General features: G+C 45.8%; 1 protein-coding gene across 2 annotated transcripts in view; it reads left to right on the top strand.

Annotated features, from left to right (window-relative positions):
* The window catches only part of Mcc (MCC regulator of WNT signaling pathway), a 349153-nt gene that overhangs the window by 291960 nt on the left and 32821 nt on the right, over positions 1-24372 (top strand). For both annotated transcript variants that reach the window (XM_019206068.2, XM_010614125.3), the window contains 6 exons: positions 3007-3153; positions 4133-4222; positions 5217-5365; positions 9873-10013; positions 12571-12674; positions 15980-16163. In XM_019206068.2, coding sequence (XP_019061613.1) covers positions 3007-3153; positions 4133-4222; positions 5217-5365; positions 9873-10013; positions 12571-12674; positions 15980-16163 — 815 coding nt within the window. The remainder of the gene's footprint in view (positions 1-3006; positions 3154-4132; positions 4223-5216; positions 5366-9872; positions 10014-12570; positions 12675-15979; positions 16164-24372) is intronic.

The following is a 24372-nucleotide window of genomic DNA, read 5'->3' as shown; positions in this document are numbered from 1 at the left end:
TTTTTTTTTTTTTTTTTTTTTTTTTTTAGTGACATCCAACTGATTTTCTGGAGAGCAACTGTCAGTCACTGTTGAAGGTACCAGCAGTGAACAGACCAGCATCTCTGAACCCAGAGCCTGAGGTGCTGTACTCTTCTGCTAGATGCTTTGATACTTGTCTGTTCTGTTGCATTCTCATTTTTTAAGTATCCTGAACTTGCCTGTTGTGATATAGTATGAGGTTTGCTTTTGTATCTTCTGGGGTGAGTTCATTCCATTTAGTGGCTGTCACTCTAGTTTATCCTCCTCCCTCTGCATGTCTCCTTGTGTCTGATGGCTTCAAGGTCATGAGCCCCTAGCCTTAGAAGCCTGTATCTCCTGTTTCTTAATAATAGTGGGTGATTAAAAAAAAAATCAGGTTTTGAGGCAGTAAGAGGCTGCAAAATGCAGACAAGTGTCAAGTATCAATGTACAATTTTGAGGTCCCATAATATACAGATGGTATAAATTTAGACTCTACGCTCAGATGTATCACAAATCTGGAGTTTGGATTTTTACACTTGTCCCCACTGCATAGTCCCCGGGTTCCTGTAGACTTTGGGGTCGGCCCTTCTTGTCCACTTGGCACAGGTGAGTAGGGCTGGAAGGCTAAAGGCTTTATACCTGGAGATTTTTGCTTTCTTTTAACCTTGGCAATGAATTTCCCTCAAATGTTGCCACTTTTATGCAGCATTTCTCTGCGTTTGTAATAGGAGTCGTGCCTACTACGTTAGCTGAGGCTATCACATGCTGGAAATCCACAGTTGTGTGCCCAGTTTCAGAAGGATAACCTCTGAAAACGAGTTTTCAGCCCTGCTTCTCACCTTGTCCTTTGTGGGATCTTCCACATCAGACTCTACACTTGGCCCCCTTCTTCAGAAAAGATTAGTCTTCTCCCTTTATGGATGTACTGGGATTTTAAAATTCTGTTTCTTACATCAGTACTACACTCTTTCTCAAAATCAGGGTGGGAGAGAAGGCCATTTAACCCATCCAGCTGTCTGTCTCTCCATGACAGACTCAGTATAAATGTGAGCTGGATCCCACCCCACTGGCTAATAATTATCATGAAATAATAAAGCACACAGCAAATTGAACATATTTTGTTATCCTTTCCAGGATTGAAGCCTTTAAAATGAAAATTTGGATTTAGAAGTTATTTTTGGCATGGGTGTGCACACACATACATCATAGAAAATGACTACAAGTGATTGGCCCCATACAGTTAAAGAAGATCAGGGGCACTGTTTTGTTTTAATGTTCAGTGTCCTGTATGTTTTCTCAGTTTTGATTTTCTTATTAGAATAAGAGACACTCTTAACTGATTGGGTCTTTAGGAACAGGCACCTCCGCCACATGGCGTAGGAAGCACCCACACTGGCACTGTTCTGGTCCAGCATAAGCCCCTCCTCTTGCTGAGGCAGGTGTGTATTTTTGTAGTCTGGAGACGGTTTCCAGGCAGGCCCTGTCCGGTGTGTTGTGAGGACAGAGACACTTGTATCCACACACAGTTCCTGGAAACTGCAGCAGCGCATCAGCTGCTTCTGAGCTGCGTCACTATTTAATGCATTGTGCTCCAGGGAAATTTGGCTATTTTGGCTTTGCGTATGCTGGTGAATTATTGAAATTTCAATTACTTTTGCTTCCCAAGTTAGCAGGGTGCAGACGTCCCAGACATTTAATATGAAAAGCTTTCCGGTGGCTTCTAGAGAAGGGGGCTGTGCCTGGTCTGTGCCCTGGACTGGAAGGGTTTTGGCGGCAGGGTTGGCTGGGGCATAGCTGCGCTCTGCCAGTCTGTGAGACTTAAGTGTCTCATGCCCTTCAGAGTCCCTAGGTCAGTTAGTGCTGCCCAAGGTGCCATCCCCTGAATGACAGCATCGGCACCTTTGGGGGGCTCATTAGATATGCACGTTCTTGGCTTCATCCAGACTGAGTCGCTGAGGGTAGAGCCTGGGGTCTGTTTTTACAAGCTTTCTACAGGACTGTGTTAGGGGCCTCTGTTATACCATGAAGCTTGGGAGGTCCTTCATCACGTGTCCTCATGGTGTGTCTTCACAGAGGAGTCCACTACCCATTCCTTCATAAGAGCTTCTCAGTTCTGTAATCAGTTGCCCTTTAAGATAGCCTCTGTATCCTGATCCTAAAACTGTCATCAGGATTATCAAAAAGACCGACTTCTAGGAACTTGCTCCACTTATTTGGAAAAGTCACAGAGCTTTCACCATAGAGAAGCAGGATTTGCACATTTAAATTCTTCACAGATGAATCTGTATCTTAAATATAATTCAGAGACCCTTTAGTACTTGTTCACACAGTAGGGCTGTTCAGATATTCCTTATGCGTCCCCCGGCGATCCCATCCTGAATCTTATGGGGAAATCTCCTTGTGCCTTCACTGCCATCTCATCTTAGACTGACCTCCCTCCCAGACAGCTCTTTTTGACCCACTTCTAAACAAGTGGGTTGCAGCTCTCCCACTCCTGCTTGTCATCTAGACACTGCCAAAGCCTGCCCCTTGCTCTGTCACCTGTAAGACCCTGCTGACGGGCGCTGCTCTCTTCGGGTGACTTCAGGTGGAGCTGTGCTCTTCCCCTTTTCTACTGCCTGTAGCACTCGAGTGTCGTTGTATTGAAATTGTCTTTCTCCTCCCGGCTCTGCGTTCCAGGATGATGGAGAGTCCATTCTGGGTCCCAGCAGTACCCAACATAGCATCATGTTCTTGAGGCTTTGAGAATAAACATTTCTGAAAGGACTAAACATCCCTCTCTGGCAGAGACTTGCAGCTCCTTAGAAAACACATTGCCCTTGTGTTTGTGAAGGACGAGTAGCTGGTCCCATTAAGGATCAGTGACTTTGTGGACTTAACCAGTGTAGCCTTCCATTGAGGCCGAGCCCTTCATGGAAAGGAAAGCCTTACCATCTTCACATCTGGCTTTTGCTCTTTGGCCAGGGAAATAACCAAACCTGCCTTACTGCCTTGTGGTTTCAGGTTCGAGAGCTTCAAACTCGACTGCAGAGTGTGCAGGCCACAGGTCCCTCTAGCCCTAGCCGCCTGACTCCTGCCAACCGCCCTGTTAACCCCAGCACCGGAGAGCTGAGCACCAGCAGCAGCAGCAATGACATTCCTATTGCCAAGGTGAGCTCCTGGGGATAGGACGGAGGGGCGGGAATACCTCCTGTTCTCTAAAGGCACCAGCTGCTGCGGAGCGCACCACTGCGTAGCTATGTTCCCAATTCCACAGCTTACAGGGCTTCCCTTGGGACTGCACAGGCCTCCCACGTTGAGCTGCAGGGAGAGATAACCCGCTAATGTTTTCAGTCTCTCCTGGCTGCAACCTGGACACCAGCTTTCATTAATCAGCTGGCTGGAGAATGTCACAGCTGACAGGTCACAGTGGAGAGTGAGATGTTATGTTAAGTGCTACGGCACTTTACAGTAGACGGATAGCTGCTCTCAAGGACTACGGTTCAGCTCAGCAGAGACTCCAGTAATGAGCCAATGATCTCCCCACTCACAGGACCCACAGCTCCACCAGCAAAACAATAAAGATCATGAGGGCAGGCTGTAGCAGTTGGAGAGCAGACCCAGCACCCTCTACCACAGAGAGACTGTTCAAGTGATGAATGATCTCTCTCCAGGCACCCTTAGTAGTCTCCACATTACATTTGGTTCTCAGCTATCAAATTTGGTAAGTTTAGCTGAAACTATTGTTTCTCACCCACAAGTGAGTTTGTCTCTCGGGAGAACTTGGGGCTGCTAAGAACTGGAATGATAAGGCATCTTGTATCTGGAGGCCAGAGGTTCTACTAAATACCCCACAGTAGAGAAAAGTCCAGCCCAAAATGTCAGTGCTGCTGAGGTTGAGAAGCCATGGGTTTAGGCTGATGTTAGAAAAATTGGACAAGGAGGCCAGGGACTTAGCTTAATAGCTCCGCCATCTGCTTCGGAAGTGCAAGGTCCTGAGTTTAATCCCCGGTACCACCCCCAAAAAAACCCAAGAAGAATTGGACAAGTAAGTTGTTTTAAAGATAGTAATGAATGAGTTTAGTTTAAGACCTCAGTAGTTCACCTGAAGGGTGTGTGTACTTTTTTGATCATTGTTTTGTTTTTCAAGATTGCCGAGAGGGTGAAGCTATCAAAGACAAGGTCAGAATCCTCATCGTCTGATCGGCCAGTCCTGGGCTCAGAAATCAGTAGCATCGGGGTAAGTGTTGCTGAGAGGCAGGGGAATAAGGTACCCAACGGACCTTCACAGAAAGTTGCTCCTAGATGATGAAATGACTTTAAAGTTCACTATCAATAAGCCGGGTAATTATTATAATAAATCATATCTAGTTTCTTTTCCCAGGGTCAAAGTAAAATATATGGTCATTTCCACTTGGTGAATTACTTTTTGAGCTTTAAAGAAGGATTTTTTTTCTTCACCCTGCTTGCAACCATTCAAAAAGAAAGGGTTTCGGTCTAGTTCCTAGTGATGTTAATGAAAGGCTTGAAGGTTATCGGTTTTATATTGTCTGTCCCTCCTGGGGACCAAGGGAGTCTTGACGCTCTAAAAGAACTGTGCCTTTTGCACCTCCCTTTTGAAAGAGCCCTGCTGTCTGCTGAGCGTGAATGCTGTCTCTGAAATGTAGTCCAATGCTAGGAAAGACCAGGACCTGCCAGTTTGCTACCAGTTTTTGTTTGTAGAGCCTGCCCTAGGGGAGAAGAACTGATGGATTGTGACACTTCCCTAAGGGATATCTTGAAGGTGGTGTGAGAGGCTGGAATAGCTGGCTATTTGATCATTGCAAGTGAGAGAGCCTGAAGAACACTTTTAAGGCCCTCAGGTAAAATTTTGCACTGAGCAAAAATCGCATACATTCAGAATCAGTCTCTCTCTCTCTCTCTTTGGCTGATTGGTGTGGATACTATGGTGTGGAACAGCAAGGAGCTCCACTTGGGGAAAGAAGGTCAGGTCCAGCAGCATGTGCCTGAGGGATGCAGCTGTATTTTGATCATGTTTTATGTACTACTTTGATAGTAGGTAGCTTCCTATGGTAGAATTATAACACAGAAACCAAGAACCATCAGAGAGTAACCTTGTCCTAGTGCCAGATTCTCAAGGAATCTTGGCTTTAAATTGTTCTGCATGCAGACTGTACCTGGGAGCCTGCATCCCTGAATCGACACTCCTTAGGAATGAATGCTTATTTGTGCAGGTGTCCAGCAGCGTGGCAGAACACCTGGCCCACTCCCTTCAGGACTGCTCCAATATCCAAGAGATTTTCCAGACGCTCTACTCACATGGATCTGCCATCTCGGAAAGCAAAATTAGGGAGTTTGAGGTGGAAACGGAACGGTTGAACAGGTAGGGAGCACTTCTCCACATTTGTGTTGGGGGTAGGAGCTGCTCCTCCCCTCCCTTTCTGAAGATTCTTTATGGGCTGGGACTGGAGCGAGGCTGGCAAGCTGTCGGTGAGGGTGAGGGACTCTCACCACGTGGGCTCAGGAGGGCTTCTTGCAGCAGTCACAGTGGTTTCATGGGTGTGTGGCCTCCACACAGAGCCTGGTGCTTAGAAAGACTCCACACTTGTTTGACTGCTCTGCTGTTGCTGTTTTACATTCTTAGTAGTTTATGGTTTTGTTTTGTATTTTTTATTCAGGGGATTGAACTCGGACTTTGCATGCTAATGAGGCAGGCAGCGGAACCACTGAGCTAAATAAATCCCCGGGCCTGTTAGTAATTCACGAACCAGGGGTACCACATTTTCATTTTACTCTGGACCTTGCACATCATGCAGCAAGTCCTGGGAGTAGTACACAGAGAATGGCAAGTAGGTCGCACACAGATGGCTGCCCGGCGTGCAGGCCCATGCTGCAGAGACGTCGAGAGAAGTCCTGGAATGTTGAGTCAGCGTCCCAGGGGCGCCTGGACCTACCAGGAAGCAGCAGATGCATTCTGCTGGAGACGCCTCTGGTGTTGGCCAGGCTGCTGCTCTAACTCTCCCTATTCTTTCTGCTAATTCCCTAATTCTTATTTATGCTTCTGCCAGTGTTCTCAATCCTGAATTTCAACATATTCGAATTGTCCTACCGGGAATAAATTTACCTATAGTATTGTGGATTCTTCCCAGCTCCAATGACAGAGACAGTTTGAGTTTCCACTTCTGCCTCTTGGCAGAACCTGGTTCATATATCATTCTAGTTATATGAGAGTTGCTAAAAAAGCAAAGGAAAAGGACCGTGGCCAAACCGTGCTCACCACCCTGACTCAGACATGGTTCCGTGGTCGCAGAGTGGATTGCTGGGCCACAGCCAAGTATGGTGTGGCTACTTTGACCCACCAGTCTTTCCCGGGAGAGCAGAGTAAGAATTGGAAAGCTTATGAGCTAACCAGGAAGAAATGCAGATACCATTCCCATCCACCGATACTTAACTTCATTCCTCTTGTCTGTGGCAAAACTCAATAAATTAAATTATCATGTTAGTCCTTCCTGATTTGAAGCTGTGTAATACAGTTTTTGAGAATTAAGGAAATGTGGCAATCTAGGTCATTTACAATCTTGAAATTAAATGGTTTCCTTATTAAATCCTAAATACTCATAGTGGCAATCTTGAAGATTACCAAGTAGCAGTAAAGCAGAGGCAGCCTTCTCAGTATCACTGGCCTGCAAGTGCTTAAAAATTGAATCAGACATACCCTTTGCTATTTAATGAAGTTGCATGCTTTCAGGGGGCTCTCAGTTTAGTAAGGATCTGCTCTCTCCTGACTGTGGTACTTTAAATAACTGTGCTTTGTGGCTGTACTTGGTGGAGGCTCCTGAATTATGTGTGATGCAGAGAATTGAGAGATGAGAGAGATATTTGGTATTTGTAGCTCATATTACTATGTTTTTTAGCAGTTTACAATGGGCTCTCACAGACAACTGCTTATCTTCAGCTTATGAGGGTAAAAGTGGTACAGTGTCATTTTGCAAATGAGAAAAAAAAGGCTTTGAAATTGAAAGTAGAGTGACCTTCCTCAAGTCTAGAGCTATTAAGTAACTGAGGCAGAATTCCAACTCCTGCCCTTTGACCTCACCCCTACTATTTATTCTGTGATTGTAGCTATAGGGGGACCTAGGGAATCCTTGATTAGAAATAATCTACTAGTATGTCCTGCTGTCTGTTACTGAAGTTTCTCAATGTGGAAGGCGTATTACTCTGCAAAAATGCTAGCCTGAAACTTTGTGACTTCTGAGGGCAGGGAGAGAAGTCGTACCTGCCCACAGTGCACTTCCTCATGTAGCACACCTGTGTTATGCACCTGCTGTGTTCTCCCCTATTCGATATGCAAAGCACAGGAAAGCAGACAAGGCCCCTGGTACCATGGAGCTTATATTCTGCTAGGAAAGATAGACAAAAATATTCAAATAAAAAAAGAAAGCTTCAAGAAGAGCATAAGTAGAGCTCTGACAGAATAACAGGGAGGATTCCTTTTTTTTTTTTTTTTCGTATGTGGTGCTGGGAATGGAATCCAGGGCCTTGTCCATGCTGTGTAAGCACTCTTCCACTGAGCTGTACCCACAGCCTGAGGGTTGATTTGGGGGGGTACTGGGTATCAAATTCGGGACCTTGTGCTTGCAAGGCAGGCAGTGGAACCACTAAGCTAAATCCCCAGTCCCCTGAGGTTGATTTTTGATAGGTGGCCAGAGAAAGTATTTTTGAAAAGGGAAGATGTAGAGACCAAAAAGAAAAAAAAAAAAGGGAATAGCCATGTGACAGACCAAGGAGAGTCTGTAGACCAATTCACCAAACTCAAGGCCAGAAAAAAGTAGGTGTGAAGCAGGAACTGTCCAAAACCAGTAGACCTAAGGGAGGGTTCCATGGATAAGGCCCTGTGGGCAGGGCCTGGTTCTCTGGGACAGGGATTTTGAGGCCACGGACAAATTCTATTCTTTATTCTAAGTGTGCTTGGAAGTTGTTAGGGGATTTTAAACAGGGGCAGAACAAAGTCTCATTTGCATTCTGAAAGATCACTCGGGTGAAGAACGGAAAGAGTGGGATAGAGTAGAGGCAGAGAGATGGTGACACAGAATATGGGTGGTATGGCGGGCCTAGGTCAGGATACGTGTGGCCACAAAATCAGTGGTAGCCCCAGCGGATTAGATGTGGATGTCAGAGAAAGGGTGATCTCGCAGATGCTCAGGTGTGCAGCTTTTACTGTTGGAGGGATCCCTGTCACTAAGATGGGGAAAGATAAAGAAAGTTTGGGGAAAATCAACAGTTTCCTCCCAGAATGTTAAATGGGAACTTGGCATGTGATGGCCAGATGGAAATATCAGTAGGCAGCTGTGGCTGTGGGACTGGCACTCAGAGGGAGGCCTGGGCTGGAGAAGCTTGGGAGCCATGGGAACAGAAATAAAGGTCAGAGTCAGGGACTGGATAAAACCACCCCTAGAGTGAGATCAGCGTCTCCCAGCTGAACCCTGGGGAAAGCCAGCCCTCACAGCTTTTATAGAGAATAGGGAGATGGAGAAGACCTTGCCATGAGTCAAGACAAACACTAGCAAGGGCCCCGACCTAAGAGAGGAAAGCATTCTAAGAAAGCATTTTGGTCTTGGCCGCATGGAGCCCTATGAGCTGAGTAAATGGTTTCATCTAATTAGTGGGGATTGAATGTGCCCTGGAATCATAAATGAGAGTGAGGATGGTTTCAAGAAGTCTTAATATAAACAGGGGTAGAAAGCTTCTTCTTAATAACACCTTACCTTGAATGGGCCTTGGAGTCCTCAGAGCCAGCTAGATAGTGGTCTTAGTTACATGCCCAGCACACATTGCGCATGTGCACGAGAGGCCCTGTATTCTACACCAAGATGCATGATTCTTAGATTCATTCTCAAGGAAGATCGCTTCCATACCCCTTAGCACTGCATTTTGTGGATGTGAAACTCCAGGTCTCTGTGAGACTTGGTGCTCAGACAATACACAAGGGTGTATTTATTCGGACAGAAAATGGAGAAGCTGAAGATTTGTTTTGATTTTCATTTTTGATCTGTTTTCCCACTTTTTTAAAAAAAGTATTTGTCCTAAGTATGTGTGCTTCTGAATTTGATAAATTTAAAAGTTCTCACTGACCCACCAGTAGAATTGTTGGACTGTCTGACCTGGTTGGAGCTGTGACAGCAACTAAAGGCCCTGGTCCATTTCCAGGACTCTTTACAGTGATTTCTTATCCCCTCACTGATTCATCTTTTGTTTGCATTCGGCAGTGGATGGGTAAGAGCACAGGCTTGGGGCCAGGTTGCCTGAGTCAAGTCCCTAGGCAAGGATTTAACTGTCCTGTGTTCCTGCCTCCTCTTCTGGGAAGTGCAAATAATAATACTTAATTCAGCAGGCTACCAGTAGGATGACTGAGCAAAGCCTCAGCAAGCAACACCCTGCAGCCACGCGGCGTGACTGGTAGGAGTAGACCAGGCATTACTCTTTCGAGAATCTTGAGGTCACACAGCTGTTACTGTCTCGGTTTGTCCTCAACCTCACAGGGTACCTGGTACATGAAACATGGAGCACAGCAGAGCGGAAAACAACCAGAGGCGTACTTTTTATTTTCATTTTACTTTCGTTTTTGTACCAGGGATCGCACTCGGGTCCTTGCGCTTGTGAAGCAGCCGGTGGAACCACGGAGCTAAATCCCTGGCCCAGCTCACACAGATTTTAATGATTGTTTTATTTAGAATTGTTTCCTTGATGATTTTTTTGTCACTTACATTTGCTAAGACCTGTGACAAACCCACATGGTGTTGTGCGTTTCTGACTGGCCTAGAAATGAGACAAGTAAAATATTGGCACATTAATTACAATACTAACTGAAAGCGATTTTTCTTTTTTTGTAGCCGTATTGAACACCTGAAATCCCAAAATGACCTCCTGACCATAACCCTGGAGGAATGCAAAAGCAACGCAGAGAGGATGAGCATGCTCGTGGGGAAGTATGAGTCCAACGCCACCGCGCTGAGGCTGGCCTTGCAGTACAGGTGTGGAACCGGAGTGGGAAGGACAAGCAGCCGTGTCTTCATGCTGCTTATATTTAGAAATGCATCCATAGTGTCTTCTGCATAGAAGTAGAAACCAAGCTCTCGATATTAAATAGGGGGTCAGACTAGCAACTGCTAGTGAGCTGTATATTGAAAGTCAATTAGCGTCCTGGGCAATTAAGAGATTAGGGATAATGGATATAGTATTACTATGCTCCTCTTCCATATTTTGTGTGTATTTCTACCTTCTATTGTATTCCACCTATTTTATTTTAGCAATATCACTCAAAAATACCAGTTTTTGCATGATATATTTATTAGTTCTTTCTGGTCTTTATTCATATATACTGTACATTATTGTAAATCCAGTGGACTCCTTTTCTTTTCTGTTGTTTGTTTTTGTTTTGTTTTTTTGAAACAGTATCTTGCTGAAGCTTTGCTTGAAGTTGTCTCCCTTCCCCCTGAGCCTCCCAGGGTGCTGGGATCATAGGGATGTGCCACTAAACCCAGCTCCTATTTCTTCAGCATTGTCATACTTTATTAAATGTTACTGTTTTTAAATGTCATGGTTTTTCCAATTTATTTTGAATGGTTGTGTCCCCCGCATTGTTTACATATTTCATTTTCTCAGTCCTATCTTTAAAAAGACGTTTCGACGCTTCAGATTTTTAATACTGAAATTAAATGGTGAATAATTTAATAAAGATAAAATCTTCATTCTTTTGAATATTTTCCTTAGTGTAAACTCTGTGAAGCAAGAATCATAGGTCAAATGATACAAATATCTTCATGGCTTTTCAGATGTACTGCTGATTGTTTTCCATAAGAGCAAGCCAGTTTGAATCACTATGGTTCATTCACTGGTGAGCAAGAGGCCCTGTGTTCTGCTTCATCATTCTGCCCTCTCTGCTTCATCAGATTTGGAATTTATCAGTTTTTAAATTAATGGTTGTTTAAAGCTACAAAACTATTTATAGTATATTTGTTAGGTTTTTTTAATTAGTGTCACTGCTTAGGCATAGTTGCCAAGGTCTCCAAGTAGTTGACTGTATCCTACTCCTAACATCTTCTAAAAAGTTCGATTGTTTTAAGAATATTGTTTTTTCAAAATAACAAAATCAAACTAATATGAGACCAAAGCTGAGAGCAGTCATGCAAGTTCACAGAAGCATAAAAACAAGCAGAAAATCCTCCTTAGCACGAGTCTTAACACAGCCATCTCCGCCCCCAACCTGCCTTTGGTCAGAAAGGGCTTCGTCCACATTAGCACATTCTCTCGAGTTGTCTTAACACCTCTAGCCTGAAATACAGTCTGAGCCTGCAAGGAATTGCTGCCAACATCTCAAGTTAGTGATCTGGCCCTTCCCTTAACTCGTACTGCAGGATGATGAATGTAAAGATAATCAAAAGCAGGTGTCCTCTCAAATCAGTGTTGGCTGGGGCAACATTTCTCATGCTCGCCTTCCAGGAGGTGATCAGGCAGACACCTTGCCAGTGCAGGCCTCTCATCCAGACCACACCAGTGCCACGCACTTGCTCCAGCTCTGTCTACACATCTGCGATGTGGGTGTCAGGCTATGGGAAAGCAGCTGGTCTTCGACCTACCTTCTTGGCCTAATGATGAGACAGAGTGACTTGTCTGTTTCTTCTTTTATTAGAAATCCAAACACAAACTCTTATACATAAGAGATCCTGTGAAGTCCTGAGAGTGTTTCATGAGGCATTTTACAAGTACCTAAAAGAAGTTTCTCTGTGATAATGGAACTGTTCTTTGTGCTAGGTCAAAGTTGTTTCTTTCAGGGATGTTACATTAGTTATTGATTGTTGTATAACAAATTATTGTGTCAACGGTTTTGAGGATCAAGAATCTGGGATTGTCTTAGTTACAAAGCTTTGATCAGGCTACCAGCCAAGGCTGCATCTTCTGCAACCTAAAATGGGACTGGAAGATCTGCTGTTCCCTGTAAGAAGGGTCCCTCATGTGGCCATGGGTGCAGACTGCCCTTCTTCCGCGGCCTTGGGTGGAAGCCTGAGTTCCTCACCACATGGGCCTTTCCAGGGGGCTGCTTGACAGTGTTCAGGACACAGAGGCTGCTACAGAGAGGACAATCTGAGAGAGAAGAGGGGTGAGAGAGTGTCCAAGGTGGAAGCCGGTGTTTTTCCTAGTTGAAACTGGAGAGTCACATACCACTCTGCCGCTGAGTGTTCGTCACACAGACCAACACTACAATGGCACCAGGGTAAAGATACCTGTATGTGGGGGTCAGTGGGGATTAGTGGGGGCTGCCACAGCTTTGTCACATGGCCCCTTGAGCTGGTCACCCAAGGACAGCCAGCCCGCCTCTTCCATCATTACTGCTTCACTTGTATTATTCTAGAATTTGTTTTTTTAAAAGGCCAACGTATAGAGAAAGCCACTGGCCTTGGCCAGGGAATAGTCTGGTAGCCTCCTCCCTTGTGAGGATGGTGAGGCTGAGCCACCCAGGAGATAGCGCTGGCTTGGAAGGTGCTCAGCATTCCTTGCCAGAGCTGAGGATGCCGTGTGCTTCTGTTTCAGTGAGCAGTGCATAGAGGCCTACGAACTCCTCCTGGCACTGGCTGAGAGCGAGCAGAGCCTCATCCTGGGACAGTTCCGTGCTGCTGGAGTGGGCTCCTCCCCTGGTGAGTGTCCCCCGAGTCCTCACCCCCCAGTCTCTTCTGTCTGCCACCCCCCTCCCTGCTGGCAGAGTCGTCTCTCAGCAACATGAAATTCGCTTGTCAAGTGTGTTTTTCGTTTTTCCTCATGACTGAGCAGGTACATTGTTTATATTGAATGCAGCAGTAACTGAAGTGGAAACAGAATTACAGACAAGTTAAAACAAACAAGCCTTCTTAGGACTCACATTCTCCTGGGCTGGCAGGAGAACCAGATGGAGTGGGAGGTCCACGCTAGTGATGAAAGGGACCGACACACTGCAGTACTGCTTTTCCCAGTCCTTTTGCCACCCCTGTGGCCTTTCTTGTCTTGTTGCTTTTATTTGCTGTGTGTGCTCCCTTAGTCTCTTCCTGAGTAGTTTTTTCAAGTGTGGGTTCCTACTTCTGGCCTTGCGGTTTAAATGAATGCAGAAGTTGTTTCATACCTGCTATTGCCAGTATCACAGAATGCTCACCCTCTGATGCTGACCGTGGTGCATCAAAGGGATCCATCATGTTCCTGTGTCCCTGCCTCCTTCCCTGTCCCCATCCCAGGGCTTACGTCTCCTGCTGGCCTAATTTGTACCTCAGGATCCACACTGCTTCCCCCTACTTCCTCTCAAATTTGAGTACTTTGAAGGGGCAGTTAATTGAAAAATGGAACAGTATGGCCTCTTGGGCTAAGCAGCATTTGCTGAACAGCGGCCGTTGATGGTGGCTCAGAGGCCTTCGGTGACAGGAAGAACACTGCTGGGGAGGGAGACCCTGGCGAGGGGCTGCCGCCTGAGTACATGGCCACACCTGTCCTTATCAGCAGCATCTTTAGAGAACCAGTGGCGAGGCAACAAAGCTGAGAAAGCAAGGTCACTCCTCAGTCACAGGCGAGTGGAATGGGCAAAGCAGCTGTACCCTTCCGTGGTAATCAGCGCCCCTGTCGTGGATGGCTTTGTGCTGTGAGTGCTCTGTGTTCCCATTAGGGCATAAGCTTCCAGGGTACACCTTACGGAGGAGGCCACCACCCAGGCCCTGCCCGAATGACTCGCCTGTCCTTTCAGTCCCCCCACCCCCGCCACTGTCCAGCTTTCATACCTGACTTTCATGTATTTTCCCTCCTTTGGTTATGATGTGCACTGGAATCTGAATCAAATCTGGAGGAAAGGAAACAAGGCAGGCATTAATTTCCTGCTTTATACCCAAGTTACCCAGCAAGGCGGCCGACTTTCATTTGCATGGGTGACTGTCTTCAACCTTGCCTTTTCTCTCTAGTAACATTACCAGCCCAGCCCAGGAGAGGAAACTGTGCCAAAATTTCCATTAGAAACCTCGTTTTTAACTGAACCATAAAACTTTATTCCTTATGTGAAACAGAACCTAACTGATCTTGGCCTGCTGTTAGATAGATAGATAGATAGATAGATAGATAGATAGATAGATAATTAAAGGAAAAAAAACTATATCAAATTTGTATCAGAGGAATGTCTTTACCTGCTCCATCCTCAAAGGGACCTTTTTAGGCTTCTACCTACTCATACCCTCTTCTTGGGGGGAGACGAATGGGCTTAAATAAATATGCATTTAAAAATCAATAATGAAAAAGTTTGTATTTACTGAATACTGGCTAGCTCATGTACATATTTATGAGACGAGCTAGCCAGTAACATCATGCCTGCTTCAGAGCAGAATTTAAATAGCAGTCAGTTGGTGAGATGTATGTAAAATGTCTTTGTGGAAACAAAACAGGCACGAAGGTTGTCAGAGAAATGGCCCAAGGGAAATCCAGGGAGGCGGAGCCTGCAGGATGTCCCTCCCCGGACTTCTCCACTCTCCGCAGCACTGAGGGTTGCCTGAGGTCTGTGGCAGGCTCCCGTTAGATCTCACTCTTCCCCTCGTCTGACTCAGCCCCTCATTGACCTGTCACTCTGCGTCAGAACTGCTTTATGACGTTGTCCACGGTGTCCATTATTGTGGTTGTTTTCTTTGTTTCTCGTCGACTCGGCAGACATTCACCTTGTTCATTCTAGACAACGTAGGTTTTCAAACTGAGCTGTTGGAAACTGGAAGGGTTTCTTTGGGCCTCAGCAGTGGAGTCGGTGGGTGAGGAGCTGAGTGTACTTCCACCCTCCCATCTTACCCAGTTCCACGGTTAGCATTTTGTAAGATTCCGCATGTAGGATTTTTTTATTTCATTTGAAACTATTTGGAAGAGCGTAGACTAAGCTGTACAGGTGGCAAACCGGTGACTGTTTTGGCCAGCGCAGTTTTGGTTCCGTTTTTTAAGACTTGTTTTTTAGAACAGTTTTGGGTTTTCAACAGAGTAGAGGGGAAAGTACAGAGATCCCCGTCTGCTTCTCGCCCCTGCACATCCACAGCCTCCCCCATATCACTGAGGCCTCCGGTGTAATAATTTATCAAAAATGATGGTCCTATATAGACGCACCATTACCGCCCAAAGACTGTAGGTCCCATCAGGCCTCCTCTTTGTGGCGTTCATCCTGTGGGCTTTGACAAATATGTAATGATGTGTATTTACCATTACAGGATCACACAGAGTAGTTTTGCTGGCCTAAAATCTTCTGTGCTCCAGCTATTCATTCTTCCCTTCTGAACCTTCCCAACCCTTGGCAACCACTGTTCTTTTTTAGTGTCACCATAGTTTTGCTGTTTTCAGAACACTTTTAAAACACAAGAATGTGAACATTTTGAGCAGGAGCTTCCCTGACTGGTTCTCTACTGGCGCCCACCCTGCCCCAGTGTCCTGCTATAGCCCAGTCACCTCTCCAGAAGCGTCTGAGTTGGCCAACATTTCCAGGTTGAAAGGGCTAGGGATTGCACCGGTACAGAAATTACAGAGCTAAAGTTCTCATTTGAACCATTAGTTTTATCTCCTTTGCCCCTAGGAAAGCTCTAGCCACAATTGATGTGGAGAGAGGGTCTTTGCACCTCAGTTTCTCCCTGTCCTTATTCATCAAGTGCCAGTGCACAGACCTGGGCCTGAGTGTAGGAGAAGCCAAGAGCCCAGATAGCTAGAAAGTCAGCATGTGAGAGCTGGAAACAGGTATTGGAGATCACACCCCTTCATCTCCGTGTAAGCACAACAGAGCCGCAGAGTAATGCCTTCCCAGTGACAGCCTCTGAGAGACACAGTTGAGCTCTGGACACAATGGTCTCCTCGCTGGTTCTCCCCACTGCAGTACCTGTGCCCTGAGTGATTGAGAGGAAATATGCAGGTTCACTCCCAGGTTTACCTTACCTGTGCCTGTACAGATTAATCCATTGGCTTCTTTGCAACATAGGAGACCAGTCAGGGGATGAAAACATCACCCAGATGCTCAAGCGAGCCCATGACTGCCGGAAGACGGCCGAGAATGCTGCCAAGGCCCTGCTCATGAAATTGGATGGCAGCTGTGGGGGAGCCTTCGCCGTGGCCGGCTGCAGCGTGCAGCCCTGGGAGAGCCTGTCCTCCAACAGCCACACCAGGTACTGCCAGCTTCTGCTGAGGGAGGCGCCTGTGTCTGTGTCTTCTCCCCAGGCTTGCTTTGCACTGGTGCAGCTGCTGGGGATGGTGTGGCTTAGATAAGGCAAAATTGGCTATAGGCTTGTAGCCAGCTCCATCCACGGAGTCAGAAACAGCAGAGAGCTAGAACACAGCCTTCTCATTTGGCCCGCGTGGAAACTGCAGTCCAGGGAGAAGGTGAATGCTCTAAAATGGTAGGTTGGGATGGAATACAAACCTACTTTTTTTCTGTGTGGTGCTTTCTCCCTATTGTTCTGTTCTCCGTTTCTTTATAATTCTTGATTTTAGGAAGCATTTAGATTTCTGAGAGCTACTTGCTGCATAGGTCCCTGAGCTCCACAGACCCAGCACACCTGTCCTCCATTCCCACCCTCCTCTTAGGCCTCTGTCCTTCATAAGCTCTTTTCAGGCAAGAGCCTCTCTTTTCATCTCTTTGTCCTTGTTGAGTGATGCCACTTTCACAGCTGTGCTTACCAGGCACTTAATCATGAACCTGAGGTCAAGTTCAGTCTGTAAATCTAGAGAATTAAAGAGGGTGCTGGAAAAATGACAAGGAGAGCAGTGAGGACCTTGCTAGGCATAATTTGTTGGAACTATTCGATCAGGGGGTCAAAATGAAGCCTCTTCTAGTTATCTTCTCATTTTTTCCCATCCGAAGCCCTAAATACATGAATGACTTCCCTTTATATATCAGTTCTCAGTCTAGATGGTCCTTTGTTACAGGTTCTTAAGGGATTTTGAAATTATGAAAGACAAAAAGATGACTTTCCATTTTTACAGGTAAGAAAGCCTTGGCTCAGAGACGTGTAAAGGACTTGCCTGAGGCCACAAGCCTACTAAAGAGGGGAACCCAGGACTTCAAACAAAACCATTGTCCTTCCCTCTGGAAGGTCCATTTGTCCTGTCCCTCCAAACAGAATTTACTTGCTGACCAGGTGACTAGACCCACATAAGGACAGATGAGTTCTCAAAAGCCAGGCAAGAACTACTGATTTTTTTTTCTTGGTTCCCCAAGAATGGTTTGATGCCTCCATGTCCCACAAGAGGGCACATTCCCAGTACCACAGTGGGCCAGGTTCCCACAAACACAAGGGAGGCATTTCCTCTGGTCACCAGCAACAGTTGTCTTATTCAAAGAAACACAGATTCCAATTTATTTTTTTTCTTAAAACCAAATTCTTCTTTTTAAATACAGAAAGCAGATGCTCCTTATAATGACTTTGCCAGATGTGAATAGTCTATTCATATAGGTAGAGATGGAGTACTCGTGCTGTCAGTGACACTGTCCTGTTAAATTAGTGAATGTAAGAATTGGGTCAACAGGAAATGTGTGCTTTTTCAGTAGCTTATAAGATTTGTGTCAACGATCATTTGATCATGCCTCTCAGCCTCCAAAAGATAATTTTGTTGTTTTAATCTGAATCAGAAACACCTTTTGAGTTGGTCAGAAGTGAGGACAGTTTTGCCCACATATTAGTGGAGATCCTGGATTTAAGTATTTGTTAGAGACGTAGATATGTTGTTAATATACAAGTGCACCTTGATTATGAGACTATTTTCTCAGAGAAATTAGAGTTTTGGTGATGCACTTCTGCAAATTGAGATAAATTTCAGAACACTGAGTCTCTACATTCAGTGATAATCTCACTAAAGAATGGTCCTTTAACTAATTTCAGTCTCAGATGGGTTTTCCATCAAAAGATGTTTAGGTTAGTTCTGAGTCTACTCATTTCTCTGAAAATTCATTTTACCCTCCTCCCCATAGCAGAGCAGCTCTGACGGGTATAGAACCGCAGGTGGCATTCATGTGGCCCTTTGCATTCATAGGACCTGACACGTACTATTTCAGGTTAACATGGTTCCCAACCCCCAGTTCCCTTTCACAGTTGTAATAATCACAGTAATTTTGCTTATTAGTCTTGTCATTCTGGCTTGGACATTCTCCCATATCAAGTTTATGCAAAAAAAAAGAAAGAAAAGAAAAGGAGCTTTCTGTGTAAATCACCTTTCTACCCACTGTAGCCACCTGGCATAGAATTCTCGTCAGAGTGTCCATCTACTGTTACTCAAGTTCTTAAGAAAGGAATGCTGAGTATCAGCCCTCCAGAGACATTTCTGGCACTACAGGTCATGAGCCTCTTTGTACTCGAAGCTAGCCAGACTCTGCCCACCTGACCTTCTGTAGTAGGGGTGACAGCTCCAGAGTGCCTGGTTCACCCTCTAAACTAGTCCAGATTAAGATCAGGTTGCATGGAACAGAAAGACTGCTACCACTGAGGGCAGCAGAATTGTGTCCATTGATTGAAAAGGTAAGTGGCTTGAAGTAGCCATCCAGTTAGGACAGGCCTCTGCCACTGCCATCAGCAAGCTTCAGGAAATGAGAGTCAGGCTACATCTGGCTGTTTCAACAGCCGTCTTTACTGGAAAAGATAACGTGCTTTCCCATCCAGGAATCAGGAGAGTCCATCAAAATCCCAGGGATTAATGCTTGTTAGTGTTATTACACTCCTGCGTCCAGCTGAGACACATTCTTCTGGGTGACAGCCTGGTGTTCAGCCTTCCTGCTCAAATGTCCGGGCAACTTACTTTTTAGGCTCTATGAGACCTAATTTCCTGATCTCAAAAGAATGATATGCTCATTGTAAAAGGAAGCATCCTGGATGCAGTAGTGAGTACCAGTAATCGCAACACTCGGAGAAGAAACTTGTGATGCTGGGTAATTTTGTGATTTAGTAAAACTCTCTCAAATTCCAAAAATTAAAAAGACTGGGAAAGTAGCTCAATGCAAAGGCTCTGGGTTCAATTCCTAGTACCTAGATAGACAGACAAAAATAACAAAAATCCCAGCATTACAAAATGCATGATACACAAAGAAGATTTTCTGCTAGGACCCTTATCAGATAGGACATAGGAAGAGTGTGGGCCACAGATGGTAAGTTCAGTTTTTGTTAAGATCTGGGTCGCAAAGGACAGGAGTGTGCTACAGTAGGTCTTCTCCTTATGGGCTGCACACCCAGGCTGAAGGCCCACAACATGCTATGCAAACCTGGCAGGTGCGCCCAGTTGTGCCAGGTTCCCCATTCAGCTCTTGTGGCCCTTGCATGTGGCTGTGCTGTCTTCCTGCAGCAGATTGCTGTCCCCAGGGAGCAGAGCCTGCACACAGATCCTAGAGGCCATGGCAGAGCAGATAGAGCCAGGCAATCCCCACAGGAGTCGCAAGGCTGCAGAACAAAAGGGGCTGCTATTCCGAGCAGAAGAGTCTAGAAGCCAGATTCTCAAGGTCCATAACATGGTGTCTTTAAAAATACCCTGTCTATGAAAACATGACTACTACTAGCTTTTAACCTCCTGTGGATCCTGTGATATGGATTCTCTTAAGCCATGCTCCCTTAGCTCATATTTATTATTCTTCTTCTCAGGAGTTGTATAGTTTTGTGTCGGATGGCAATACCATCATGTATTTAAAGTTTCCTCGCATTGAGTGTTTTTATCCAGCTTTCCACTACTCTAGCATTGCTGTGGTCACTGTTCTTTTTATTTTGGTACCAGGGATCGAACTCAGCTCCTTGGGCTTATGAGGCAGGCAGTGGAACCACTGAGCTAAATCTCCGGCCCGACCACTGTCCTTAATACCTGTCCTTGTGCAGTTTCTGTGGGACCAATTCTAAGTAGAATCAGCTGGCTCAAAAGCGATTTGTTTCCAATGTCAAAAGGCCCTCTCTACATAATTGAATTCTTCTCCTATAGCCAGTATCCCTCTAAACCCTCACTGACCTGGGGTATTAGAGTGCACGTATTTTCTATTTGACTATCTGTGGTTGAGGTCTAATGGCGTCTGTCTTGGGTTTGTTATCAGTGACCAAACCAGAAGTGAGTTACTGTTGCGTAGAGATGCCTAGTTTCCAATAACAGTGTGGTGACACCTTTAAAAATGGCTGCATACACAGAATTTGTCTCCTGAACATCTCTGTTTCTTATTTTGACTTCCACTGTGAGCTAAATTCCTAGGAGCTTTCTGGACCTAGGCAGTGTCTGAGGACTTTCTGACTACACATTTTCTCATACCCATATTTTGTGAGGTTTCGTTGGGTAATTTACCCTCACCTAACCAACCTTTCTCCTGGAGAATTCTGATGACTATTGCAGGACACACAAGCCTTAGAACAGTGGCATTTGTTTAGTGTTTTCATTTGCTGTGAAAGCCTTTCATTGTCAAAAAGGGTGTGGGGGGTTACCCTCAGCACAACAGTACAAGATAGAGACAGTTGACCGGAAGAATTCGGCCACAGAGAGTGGCATGAGTGCCACCTGCCCCCTGGGTTGAGCCTCCTCCAAATCTGTGTCACACGCTCAACAAAACAGATGCCACACCTCTAGCCCTCCCCTTATGAAAATGAGCAGTGTCTGGTGGAAGTCAGATCTCCGTTAGGACCAGTAAGATGCTGCTACAAACTGCAGGAAAACGCCATCAGTGATTCTTGAGGCAGAAAGAAGGAAATGCCCGTCTAGCTTTCTGTCGGGGGGCTTAGATGAGTATTTTTGCTAATGAGCAGGATGCGAATCATCTTGAGGCTGATAATGGGACTTGTTGCAGAGGGACAGAGGAGATGGTATTTGATATGATAGCTGGGTTTCAGAGCCCATCTCACAGCAGACTGGGTAGACAGAGAGCAGGCCAGGTTGTGGGCCAGTTGCGTGTGCCCTGGATATGTGGCAAGATGTGCCAGCAGTTGGTGGACACAAAGTAAGCCAGCTCGACAGGAGCTCCAGCAGAGCGTCACCAAAAGAAATCCGCACATACAGCCTAGTTCCTCACAAAACCCCAACAAAACACAAACCTGTGTGGTCAGATGGGCTGGAGGTTTCCTCACCTTCAGCCTGAATCCTATAAAGAACACCTCCAGCCTCCACACTGAGAACAGGACTCAGACATTCTGCAGGAAGTGATTTATTCCCCATGACAGCTGAGCTCATCCTGTGCTCCAAGCTGAGAGAGTTAATGGATGACTTAGTCTTGCCCAGCCGACAGCAGGCCCTTGGGAGGCTGCCCAGGCCTCATCTGTGGGAGGCTGAGGAAAGGCCAATGGCTTCCCCTCCTTCACCATCATCATAATCATATTCCACAGTGGAACATTAAGAGCTTGAAGCAGAATTGTAATTAACCTCGCCTTATCTGTTCCCTGCTGGTGTCCTGGGAGAGAGGGAGGTTGGAAGACCCGGGGGCTGTGGTGCTTATCTTGAAATTCAGCATTCCTCCGCTTAAGAGCAGTTCAATGCTCTGAGCTTCCAGCAGGGTAAGATCTGTGAACTGAACTCTCCTGTTTTTTCTTCCTTTCTGAAAATGATGCTCTTAACATAAAAGGGTGAAGCAGAATGCTTCCTGCTGAGCCAGGAATCAGCTCCAGGCCCTAGAGGGTGACAGAGCCTGTGGGTTTTCCCTCCCCATTTACGTTTCTGTTCTCCTAGGTGGTTCTGGTGGTTTCTGAAGTCCAGACAAGCCCTGGCTGATCTTTTCTCTTCAGAAGGATGTTCTGGATGATTGTAGATGGCGGACTCCTCAGGGATTCCCAAATCTGGCAGTGGGCCTGGCCGGTTATTGGCCTAGCTGTCAGGAAAGAGGTCCTGTCCCGGCTCCTAGCCCACAGTGAGTGTGTGGTGCCACCAGTTGGTCCTGCCTGCTTCCTGCTTCAGGACATAGTGTCCTCTCCACAACCTGGGAGGTGGGAACCATTAGTGCCCCATATACTGCAGCCCGGAAGGGTCCGGTAGTTTATGCTGGGCCATTGGGCTAGGAAGGACCTAAAGAGAAATGTTAGGTCTGGCTTCAGAGCCCTCCTCACCCTCATTAGTGTCCACCACCACAACCTGGAAGTAGAGTGGCCTCTGCCTAGAAAACATGAGGGTGTCCAATTACCTCACAGGCTACTAAGCCATGCCCACTTACCTGCTGGGTAGATGAGTGGTTCTGAAACTTGAGCTTGCCCCAAAGTGCATATTCAAACCGGTTGCTAGGCCCACTGGCAGAGTCCTGACTCTGGCCTGAGGGTTCTGGCTCATGAACTCGCCAGTCAGGGATGCAAGTGTGGCAGTCAGCCTAGGATCCCTGCTTTGAGAACAGCTGGGGTAGACTGATCCTGCTAAATAGAAAATCTGGCAAAGTATTATCACTTCCATTCTTTCAGAATAATTAGACAATTCCAGCTTTTAGTGTGCTTTTATTTTGCAGTTTCTATTTTAAATGAAAATCAACAAATGATGCTTCAAGTGTAAATGTTGTATTTCTAAAAATAATAGTGTGAGGAAAATATATCAAAATGTCATATGGATGACAGGCATGTGGGTACTGGTTATTCTCTGTGTATTTCTCTGGCATAGGAAGCTTTGTAAAATAAAGTTTCATGAAAAGGAAAGGTGAAACTTGTGAGTTAACCTTGGGCCAGCTTTACTCCTGAAGCTTCCTCCCTGACAGGGAGAAGGCCTGCTCTTCCCCAGTGACTCAGTCTAAACATATGGTGCCTGGGCGCCCTGCTCTGCATTCAGCCCTGTGAATTGCCATGTGAGCAATGCCACCTCTTGAGTTTACTTTAATTTGCTTGCTCATTCATCTGGGGCACATTAGACGTCTGCCCCTCCGAGTCAGTGTCTACAGTCTGCAAAGGCAAGCTCCCTCACCCTATCTACAGGGTTTTGTATGCAGCATGCCCACCACAGAGCTGTTTGCCGACAGGGCCGCAGAGGCCTGCCGGGGTGGGGCATTAGTCCCTCTTGTGGGCAGCTCTGGCTCACGAATGCCCCGCACAGGTCCCCAGTGCCCTGTGCCCTGGTTCTGTCTGATTTGTCAGGCTTCCTTGAGCTACATCACAGCACAACAGTGATGATTAATAATAATATTTTTATCTTTCCCTGCCCTCACCACATCTCAGGTTTCCATTCTTTATTGTTGAAGTAACCTCCTGAGGGACCTCCCAGCCCTGCCCTGACTTCCCTACCTCTCTTCAGCGTAGCCGGAGGGATCCTTCTAAAATGTAAGGCAGATCATGTCGCTCACCTTACAACCCTCCAGTGACTTCCATTCTAATTCTAGAGAAAACTTTAAAATTCTAGAGACAACCTGCCTTCTTCCGCACACTCCTGACCAGCTCTGCTTCCTCCTCCAGTTGACTCTGCTTCAGCCACAGCCCCATCTTGCTGGCCAAGCTTCCGTCCTGTCCTCTGGGATTTAGCACTTCTTTGTACTCTGCCTGGCTTAGTCTTCTTCTCAACATCTGTGCAGCTCTTTTTCTCACCTCTTTTAGGTCTCATTCAGGCCTTCCCTCCAACACCATTTCTAATAATAACTCCATTCCTACTTTGTACTCCCTTTGCTTCTGGCTTCATTTCTCTCCCTCGTACGACGTACAGTGTAATTTCACTTCCATCTTCCCATGAGGCAAGAAAGGGCCTAGACTTCGGTGGCTCATCATAGGCACTTTGGTATGTCTTGAAAAGCGAATGAAAGCTCTATTTATCCAGTGCTTACTGTATGCTGTGCATTGGTCTAAGCACTTAGAGTTTTCCCTTCTTCTATCCTTACTACAACTTTATGAAGCATGTAGTGCTATTCTCTTCATTTTACAGATGAGGAAATAGATCTACAAGGTATGTAAGAGGCTCAAGGGGTAACAGTAGCTCTTTGGTATTAGAGCTTGCAAAGCAGCAGACCAAAGGAGATGTATATGGATATGAATATCTTTATATAGAAACAACTTACATTTCTATCTCTGTATACATCTGTTTCTCCATACATGTACAGAATGATTTTAAGGCATTCGCTTCTGTGATGATGGGACTGGCAAGTCTGAAATCTACAGATCATGTTGGAATCCCAAGGACCAGTTGATGTTGAATCCTTTGTATGCTGTTTGAAGGCAGAATGTCTTCTTGGGAGATTAATGTCCTTTACTCAAAGTCTACTGACTTAAACACTAATCACATTTGTAACCTCAGCTACTCAGGAGGCCGAGGCAAGAAAACCACAAGTTTGAGGCCAGCTTAGGCACCTTGGTTGTGTCTCAGGTAAATTAAAAGGGCTGGAATATGTAGAGTTTGCTTAGCATGTGTGAAGCCCTGAGTTCAACCTCTGGTACCGTTTTGGTTTTTGTTGTTTGATTTTTTTTTTTTTTTTTTTTTTTT

The sequence above is a fragment of the Fukomys damarensis genome, unplaced genomic scaffold (assembly GCF_012274545.1).
Source record: "Fukomys damarensis isolate Sample0158 unplaced genomic scaffold, DMR_v1.0_HiC HiC_scaffold_9, whole genome shotgun sequence".
Classification (NCBI taxonomy): Eukaryota; Metazoa; Chordata; class Mammalia; order Rodentia; family Bathyergidae; genus Fukomys; species Fukomys damarensis.
The sequence above is the reverse complement of the archived record's forward strand: the minus strand, read 5'-3'. Positions and strand labels throughout refer to the sequence as shown.